Source organism: Macaca fascicularis, chromosome 11 (assembly GCF_037993035.2).
Source record: "Macaca fascicularis isolate 582-1 chromosome 11, T2T-MFA8v1.1".
Lineage (NCBI taxonomy): Eukaryota > Metazoa > Chordata > Mammalia > Primates > Cercopithecidae > Macaca > Macaca fascicularis.
In genome coordinates this window covers 98,350,250-98,360,654 of record NC_088385.1, presented here as the reverse complement: position 1 = coordinate 98,360,654, position 10,405 = coordinate 98,350,250, and the positions used below count along the sequence as shown (strand labels likewise).

Sequence of the window (10,405 nt, the reverse complement as noted above, 5' to 3'; positions counted from 1 at the left end):
AATTGATGAGAAAAAGCATTTGAAAAAATCCAACATTCATTCCTGACAATATGTCAGCAAAGTAGGAATGGCAGGTAACTTTCTCAACCTGATAAAGTTCAGATATAAAAGATATACAACTAATACCACGTTTAATAGTGAAAGAATGCTTTCTCCCAAGATTAGGAAAAATACAAAGGTGTCTGGTATCATCAATTTTGTTTAACATTAAAATAGAGGCTCTAGCCAGTGCAATAAGATAAAGAAAAAGAAATTAAAACTAAAGGCACTCATGTCACAAAGAAATAAGTAAAACTTTATTCAAACATTTTATAAAACATTTAATGTAATATATAAAATGATATTAGAACCTGTGAGTTTGACAAACTTACAGAAGATTAGTATAAAAATCAGTTATATTTCTATATACTAGCAACCAACAATCAAAAATTAAAAAGTGTACCATATGTAGTCACAGAAAAATATGAAGTTATTAAGGAAAAATCTGATAAAACACCAAAAAAATCTGTGCACTGAAAACTACCTAAAATTGTGGAGAGATATTACTGAAGGTCTAAGTATACTGAGACTCATACTATACCCATGGGTCTTTAGTCCTAGTTTTTGTTTTGTTTCGTTTTGTTTGGCAGAAAATGAAAAAAAAATTTCTAAAATTCACAGGGAAATGCAGTAATCTAGAGAAGCCAAAACATTTTTGAAATAGAAGAACGAAGTGGGAGGACTAACACTATCTGATATGAAGACTTACTATAACGTGATTTTAATCAAGGCAATGTATTTGTACAAATATTAGAAATAGATCAATGGAATAAAATAGAGATTCCAAAAATAGAGCTACACATTATGGACAGTGATATTTTTTAAAAGGTGTAAAAGCAGTTCAAATGAGAAAGAGTCATATTTTCATTAGATGATGTTGGAATAATCAAATAATATGCAACAGATAAAGCAAAGCAAAACACGTGAAAATGTCGTCATAACATAAAAGTAAATCAATGTCAATTCATTATTTGAACTTAACAAATAATGGATATTAGACCTACATATAAAATTTAAAACTATACGATTTTTAGAAGAGAACACAGGATTCTCTGGGCTAGGATTTACTAGATACAACAGCAAAAGCGTGGCCTATAATGAAGTCAGAATTCACCAAAATTAAAAATTCTGCTTTTCATGAGATGCTGTTAAGAGAATAAAAAGTCAAAGTACAGTATAGGAAAAAACATTTGCAAAGCATGTATATAGCAATGAATATGTCTTCAGAATATATAAAGAACTTGTAAAACTCAACAATAAAGAAAATAAACAACCAATGTAAAAATAGGCAAAAGATTTGAATAGATTCTTCACCAAAGAACATATACTGGTATTAAATAAACATGTTAAAAAGACACTCAACATCATTGGTTATTTGGGAAATACAAATTAAAATCACAATGAGATAGTATTATACACTAAGTGCTGGCTAGGTTATTGAAGATCTAGAATTTCCATTCACTCCGTTATGAATGTAAAATGGTATAACCACTTTAGAAAATAGCTTGGCAATTTCTTAAACAGGTAAACATAAACTTACCTATTCCATTCCTAGGTTTTTAGTTAACTAAAGCATTGTTCCTATGAAAACCTTTACATGAATGTTCATATCATTTCTATTTGTGATATAATAACTGAAGACTGGAAACAATCCAAATGTCCATGAGCAGATTAATAGATAAACTGTTGTATATTCGTGAACTAGAATACTAGTCAACAATAAGAAGAAATTTATGCTATACCATATATGTAACTGTTAGTAAAATAATTATGCTGAGTGAAAGAAGCCATTGAAAATAGGATACGATGTATGATTCTTCTATCTCCACAAAATACTAAGAAATGAAAATTAACAGACATTGGTAAAAAGCAGACCATTGATTGCCTTCTATGGGAGGAAGGTGGACAGGAGTCAGAGAGAGATTACAAAGGCACGAGGAGACTTCTGGAGGTGATAGATTTATTCAATATTTATTTTTTCAACTTTCATTTTAAGTTCAGAGGTACATGTGCAGGATGTGCAGGTTTGTCACATAGGTAAATGTGTGCCATGGTGGTTTGCTGCACAATATCTTGATTGTGATGGCTTAATGGGCATAAAATATGTTTGTATACATATATGTATATATATCATAACATCAAATTGTACACATTAAAATGTGCAAAATTTGTGTCGAGCCTGTCTCAATAATTCTGTTTTAAAACAAAGCAAAACAGAAAACTCCACCATAAGCACCATTATCTATGTACCTGGACATTTTGTTCCAGGCCACCTCATAGGTGTCACTGGTTGTAAGAACTGGTTAGCACCAGGTCAAGGGCTCCCTGATGAATTTATCAGCTGTGGGTAGAGTATGGTGATGTATCCATCAGTTGTAAGCTTAAAAACTTATATTTAAGTAATTGTCTTAGACTGAAGGGAATTGTTGGTTTCCAAGCATTCTGAGGCTGGACATATGTAGTACGCCATCTAATATAAGAGAAAAATGGAGATGTTACCAAGAATAGGGATAAAATAAACTAGGCAACTCAGAGACATTCCTTGCCATCTGTTGTCCTTTAGGCTGGTTGATGTGTCTGGTTCAACTGTGACCCTTTCAAACTTCTCCAGCACATCAAGAACTCTTGTAGTTTGAAGTTTCACGATCCACATTCCAAAAAAATTAGATGTTGCTTAGACTTTGGATTTTGGTTTGAAATATGATGCTACACTTTATCCGCCACACTTTAACATCTGGCTAAGGCTACTAATTAATGCTCAAGGAAATTTGTAATTGTTCAGTAGGGGAAAAAGAATGTAAGTTAACCACAAAGCCCTTCACGATTGGAGAGTGAAGAGATGCCCATGTTTCATTGCTATGTAATACTCAGATGTAAGCTCTCTCTGCCTTACACAATTTAGTTGTTCTCTCCTAAAAATGTTACTCAGATTGAATAGTTATGTATTTATGAAATCTAGATGTTTAGTGGGCAGATGTTAAGACAGTTGCAGAAGAGGAGAATAAGAGTTAAAACAACTGTAAAGTAGATCTCTGACATGGTTCCATCAACACATATTTGTTAAGCATTTTCTTTGTGCCAGGCATTATATTGGAACAGCATAAACAGTAGTGAACAAAAATTAGCCTGTTTCTTTTCTTCATAGAAATTATAGCACAGGAAATGTGTACAATTAGATGTGTAGTTCATTCCAAACTCCCGCTCCTAGATCTTTTTTTCTCTTTCCCATATAATGTGATTTGGCTGTGTCCCCACCCAAATCTCATCTTGAATTCCCACGTGTTGTGGAAGGGGCCCAGTGAGAGGTGGCTGAATCATGGGGGCTAGTCTCTCCCATGCTTTTCTGTTGATGGTTAAGTCTCATGAGATCTAATGGTTTTAAAAACGGAATTTCCCTGAACAAGCTCTCTTCTCTTGTCTGCCGCCATGTGAAGTGTACCTTCCACCTTCTGCCGTGATTGTGAGACCTCCCCAGCCACGTGGAACTGTAAGTCCAATATACCTATTTCTTTTGTAAATTGCCCAGTCTCTGATTTGTCTTTATCAGCACCGTGAACATGGGCTACTACACCATGAAAATTATTTTCATTCAGTAAATATGTACTTATATTATTAACGTTATGGAGCGTCTACAAATGAGAAGATTTGGTATAAGATCTTTTTGAAAGTAAGCTTCTCCTTCTCCTCCTTGTCCTTTTCCCTTCTCCTTCACTTTCCTTTATCACTTTCTACTTTTAATTTTGAAGTAATTTCAGGGGTACAAAAATGTTGCAAGATTAGAGCAAAGCATTCTTATATGCTATACCCAAACCCAGATTTTCCAAATGTTAACCTTTACCTCTCTTGCTTGCTTTATAATTCTCACTTTTCCTCCCTTCTTCTCCCTCTCCTCTTTTCCTTCCTATTTCTCTCTTCCAACCCCAGCCTCTCCATAGATATGGTTACAAATGTAGATATAAGTATAGATGCAAATATAACTGTAGTTATATATTTTTTTCCTGAAACACTTGAGAGTAAGTTACAAACGTGATACTCTTTACATCTAAATATATTAGTGTACATTTTATGTCACTTAACCACATTACAATGAACAAAATCAGGAAACAAACATTAATAACACTATAACTTAATAACCCTAACTTAGAAACCATATTCAAAATCAGCCATTTATACCACTAATATTCTAAACCAATCCATGATCCCATGTTGCATATAGTTCTCATATCTTTTTATCTTCCTTTACTCTAGAACAGAGACTTAGTTTTTCTTTGACTTTTATGACAGATACTTTTTTTTTTTTTTTAAAGAATATAGACCAGTTATTTTGAACAATATTCTTCAGTTTGGGTTTGTCTGATGTTTCCTTATTAGATTTAAGCTATGTATTTTTGGCAGGAGTGATGGGTTTTTCTCAGTGCAGCATGATGTCTTTAGTGAAACAGTAATTTAACTGTCCATTTGGTAAATGGGGTGTCTGCCAATTTTCTTTAATGTAAAGTTACCATTTTTGTCTTTGTAATGAATAACTATCTTGTGAGCTACTTTGAGATTATATAATCATCCTGTTTCTCACTATACTTTTATGCAGTAATTCTTTGATGAGTCTTGTCTGAAATAATTATTACTAGTATGGCTTCCAAATAGTGATTTTTCTGTTTCTATAATTCGTTCTGCCTTTATTAGTGGAATTTTATTGTAAAGAAGTTTTACTTTCTACCCTGCTAAACTTCTTTTCTGAGGTCTCTGCATTCATCTGTCTGTCCATCCTTCTCTCTACTTTATTTTTTTATCTATCCATTGCCTCATTTCATATAGTACTAAATGTATAGTCTTATTTCATTTCTCTGACTTAATTAGATTTTTATAAAAGACTCCCCTAGTGATGTTCCTGCTAACCACATTTTTTATGTAAGTATCATTAAATGTGCCTACTACTGCTTTCTATAGAGCCGATGAGTAATTTATATCAGAAAACATGATAAAAGTCCATTCTTTAAAATCCATTAGAGACTTGTTTATGAGGGAGATTCAAGCTTTCTAAAGACCTTCATCAGATGAGTCTGCATATGTTCAAGAACATATGTTTGGACTGTCTATGCTCCTCCCCTAACCTCCTTGTCAAGATGATCCCCAGTTGGATTGCTGACTGAAACTGTAAAGATTACTTACTATAGATTTGATATTTCTATCAAGTTTGGTTGAGTGTCTGACTCAAGTCTCACTCTCTATATTTATTTCAAATATAAGTTTTCTTATGTCTTCTTATGATCTCTCTAACACCTGTCCATGGTCTGATCCGATTTGAACTTTCCAGATTTGAGATTTTAGTGACAGATACAAATTTTATGGAATTAAAATAATGTAACCAGAGATACCATTTATTCAGTGCTTAATATGTATCCCAGGTACTTTACATATAATATTTTAAAATCTCATAAAACCCTATAAGATCAACGTGTATATCTTAATTTTTAAAAAGTCTTTGGCCTGGTGTTCAGAGAAGCTAAATGATTGGACTGAGCTCAAAGCTAACAAGTAGAAGGGCTGGCATTCAAATACAGGTTTATCCTGATGGAAAAGGCCATTTTTCCCTTTGCATTAAACATTGATAATTATCTGTTAACAGTGATAAATATACACAGGAATAATCATGATAGTATATGAAATTATTAAGAATAAAAACTGTAGGGATTCTGAGGCAGAAAAATGAAGTTCTCTTCTTCCTAAAGTGCTGCAGAGTACTCAAATTGCAAGCGTTTATTTATTTGATTTGGCTTTATTTGTTTGGTTCCACTTCTTGCTTTCCTCCTTTGCAGAATCAGTATACTTAAAAATCTACATACATGCTCAAAAAATTATGTCGAAGCCTTAAAATCCATAAATGCCATAATAATGATAATGTTGCTTTATCCCCATGAAGATTTATACCTAGCATCAAGATTTATACCTAGCACCAAGCTTATACATAGCTATAAGTTGAACATATGAAATTAAACTTTTTGTTTCCAACAGCAGGTGGTGGTACAGGGTTATTCTATCAAGTTTTAGGACTTAATTACAGATACTACTGTGTTGTTGAAAGTGATATGGAACATGTACTTTGATTTTGGAAGCCTTTATATTACCTTATTATTTACTTTATAAAATGATAACATCTTTGAAAAAATTACATACTCATAAATCATTTTAGAAGAAAGAAAATGATTAGATACATACAAAATACATACCCTTTAAATCATTTAAACAGTTTAGAACTTCATATAATTATATAAATAATTTTAATACGTATTTTTGATAATATGATTTAATCTTGAGAATTAAATATTTATATCAAATATACTCTAAATTTATAATTATTAGAAAAATAATAGTGCTAAATGGAGGGACTAAACAACTCTTTGTTAGTAAAAGAATGGACAAAAAATGTTTATTTTCACTTCTTTAATTTCTAGATGTTACAATAATTATCTTTAATCACTTTCTGCTAAATCTACAATGTACTATGCATTTTGTATTACTCATCTATCCATGTTCCTATTCCTATTCCTATTCTTCAACATTCAATGTCACTAAGTAATTTATTTTGAATGTTGGCTACATTTTTAGCTCTTAATTGGTTTAAGTCAAACTTAAAGACGGTAGTATCTTCCAGAATCTTTGATCCAGGGTTGGGTTTCATTGGATGATGGGTTTCATTGGATGATAAGGAAAGAGTCTATTTCACTCTTTTAAAAGCCATCGCTCTTACTAGTGAAATGCTATTTGGATGTTGTAGTCCTTTAGGCCGTGATGATAATTGTGATGTTAAATTAGTTGAGTCAGTTTTTCAGAGGTCCCAGGTCATACAATGCAAATGTAATATTTAAAACCTCAAATGATTCACAGACAATACTAGGCAGCAGATGGCATCTCTAAAGATTTTAATGACTGTTTGCAGAGCCTGCTTTATGGCAGATGGAATGGAGGAGTGGAGAGACAGGTGGCTGGGAACTGTTGGAATGAGGTAGAGTCAGGTGGTTGGCAGGAATTAGGGGGTCGTCTGGAAGGAACAGAGGTTAAAAAGAAATAGAGTGAGTTGGCAATATAATTAAAAGTGCTGTATATCAGAGTCTACAACACGGAGATGTAGAGACTGTTTACATTTTATTTTGGGCCCAAACTATATGACTTCAGCATTCTTTATTGTAGCCTCTTGGATTTGGAACTGAAGTTTAATGTCAACTATTCTAAATGACCAGCCATATCAATGGCAAGGTCAATAAGGAGTAAGAGTAATACTTCCAAATATCTGCTTACAGGGTCACTTTCAAAGAAAGTGCTTAACCAGCTTTCGGTCCTTGAGCATGGGGGAACAAGGTCGTGAAAACAAGGTCTTGGTGAGGTGCAGCCATTTCATCCATCCTCAGTCTGCGCCTTTCGCAGAGCTTCCAGCAGCGCTATGTTGGGCCACAGCATCCGGAGGTTCACAACCTCTGTGGTCTGTAGGAGCCACTATGAGGAGGGCCCTAGGAAGAATTTGCCATTTTCAGTGGAAAACAAGTGGGCGTTACTAGTTAAGATGTGTTTGTACTTTGGATCTGCATTTGCTGCACCCTTCCTTATAGTAAGACACCAACTGCTTAAACAATAAGGATGTTTCAGTCCGTCCATTTACCAGATATGAAGAGCATTTTAAGAGATACAGCCTCTGGAAATGGATCAAACTCTAACTCATGGCATGCTAGATATGTTTGTCAATAAAATTATGACATGAATGCTTAATGCCTCTTTTTTGAAATAGGGAATGTAATACTTGGCCATTTGCCTACTTTATTAATTTGGGTAACATTCCAGTATTACTCTGAGATTTAGCTTATTTAATGGTGTTAAACTGAGGTTATATTATTAAATTTTTGATTCCCAGGTCAGGATTTTGTTGGTAATTTATGCAATAAAAGGGAAATACAAATCAAAAAAAAAAAAAAGAAAGTGCTTAACCAAACTGAGCCTTCTACCCTACCCCGAATCCCCTGCAGCTGCCATCATTTCAGAATAGAAAGCCACCCAACATAACAGAAAAAAACTTCAGCTTATCTTAAAATGAAGAACAACAATAGCAGATAGATTCTGAAGCTCTCTTAAATTTAAAAAAAATTGCCTTGTATTTGATGTTCAGTGTGTGATGTAAAGACAGGAATCTCACACACACACTCACACACGTATTCATTCTGATAGTTACAAACTAGACTACTGAAACAGAAGCTCCTTAGTGTGGAAACTTGGGGATCACATTTAATAGAATCCCTCCATACAACTATTATGAACAGGATAGTTGAGAACCACTGGTTTATACACTTGGAAGACTGTTCCTGAAAGTAATGGCCTCAAAATATAGTGCAACGAACAAAACGAAATAAAAAGAAGTAGCACAGATAGGGACAAATTCAGTTTATATGGCTTGAAGCCTACAAATATTGAGGCTCTCTTTATGAAATAAAATAAAAAATTACAAATACAAAATTAGATACAATGTCTTTCGAGAAAATCTATTTCTGAGGCACGAACATTGAAGATAGCTTTGTTTATTACCAGCCTGGACTTGTTTCTGGGCTCTTCTGAGTTGAGAATAATGACTTCCTTCAGTTGCCAATTTCAAATGAGTTCAGTCCCTTCTATAACAGTGAAACACCCCAGAGCTATAGGGGTATCATTCTCTTCACCTCTGACTACCTGGTGCATATGCAGTCCTGTGAAATGAATAGAGAAAACTGGACAAGATTTTGAGATACTCAGCAGGACAAGTATGCATGCTGGCATCCTCTACTTTGCTCCAGCCTTGCCCAAGAAATTTAACACTCATTCACACACACATAAGCTTTAATGAACATTTGTTGAATAAATAACTGAATGATGAGTGAATGAATGAATGAGTGAATGAATGAATGGATGAATGAAAGCTGCTATCATAAAATACCTTAGTTCTGTAGAATCTTAGAAGTGACTTGCTCTTTTGAGAACTTTAAATGTATTTACTGTACATTAGGATAAATATGATTAATTAAGCTGGGTGGAGTTTATGGCTAAGGACCTCCTAGAGGAAGTGCCTTTTTGCAAAGCTTTGGAAGGAAGGAATGTGTGTTTATTGAAAAGTAACAACGAAGTTTCTGACTAGAAAACTGGGGCTTCAGGGGCTCTACAACTTTCCAAGCTCACAGGTTCTTGGATATTGGATATTACACAAGATGTTAGAAACAAGATTCAAATCTCAAACTCTCTTATTTTATACCTGTGTTTTTTCATTATATAATTTTACGAATTAATTTTTTTTCTATTTTGTAAAATTATGAGAAGATAAGTAACCTCTGTATTTTGACATTTTCTGCTTTGATAATATAATTTTTAATTTTATGCATTGATTTGTAAAATGTTTTACTAAGATCAAAAAGGGCTACATTTCCTGGTAACAGCCACAAGATTGTCTAAATCCTACCCTTCCTGCCCACAATGTGAAAAATATGAGAACCCTAAATTATGCACATATACGCATACATCATGCACACATGCAGGCATATATATATATATGTATGCATATGTGTGTGTGTGTATATATATATGCTTGTACATATAGCCAATCATTTTCTAAAAAGCAGAACAAGACATTTCAAAATAGATTTTAAATGTCGTGTTTAGATGTTTGCTTATTCCACTACTTAAACATATGTAGGCCAGTATATAAAAATTAGCTACAAATTAGACCAGTTTTTAAACTGAGCTGGAAACAACTGGGAACATTATGGGTACGTAGGTTCAATGAGTAATTTATGACTGTTTTGTTTTTTTCATGCCTCTGTTAATTTTAAGTAAACATATATCATGGCCAGGCACAGTGGCTCACGCCTGTAATCCCAGCACTTTGGGAGGCCGAGACAGAAGGATCACCTGAGGTCAGGAGTTCAAGACCAGCCTGGCCAACATGGTGAAACCTTGTCTCTACTAAAAATTCAAAAACAAACCTTAGTTGGGCATGGTGGCACACGCCTGTCATCCCAGCTCCCGGGAGGCGGAGGTTGCAGTGAGCTGAAATTCCGCCACAGTACTCCAGCCTGGGCAACAGAGTAAGACTTCATCTGAAAAAAACAAACAAAAAATTATTTAAATATATATCAAAATAAACAAGGACTTAGTGGAAGTTACAGGTCAGATAAAGTGAGTTTAACAAATAATTATGGTAGCTTTTTTCTTATTTTCTACAGGGCACCATTATAAACTTGCAGTCCTGAAGGACCTTGTCTTAGATTTGCTTATGTGAACAAAAATACCTTTTTTTTTTTTTTTTTGGAGACAGAGTCTCGCTCTGTTGCCCAGGCTGGAGTGCAGTGGTGTGATC

General features: G+C 33.9%; 1 protein-coding gene across 1 annotated transcript; it reads left to right on the top strand.

Annotated features, from left to right (window-relative positions):
* Positions 1-7,387: 7,387 nt before the first annotated feature.
* On the top strand, positions 7,388-8,007 carry LOC123567561 (cytochrome c oxidase subunit 7C, mitochondrial-like). The gene has a single exon (XM_045365690.2). The coding sequence runs from the start codon at positions 7,478-7,480 to the stop codon at positions 7,667-7,669; it is 192 nt and encodes a 63-aa protein (XP_045221625.2). The 5' UTR covers positions 7,388-7,477; the 3' UTR covers positions 7,670-8,007.
* The last annotated feature ends 2,398 nt before the right edge of the window (positions 8,008-10,405 follow it).

Bases quoted from the DNA above. Each gene is read 5' to 3' on its own strand.
- LOC123567561 (XM_045365690.2), top strand. From the start codon at position 7,478: ATGTTGGGCCACAGCATCCGGAGGTTCACAACCTCTGTGGTCTGTAGG.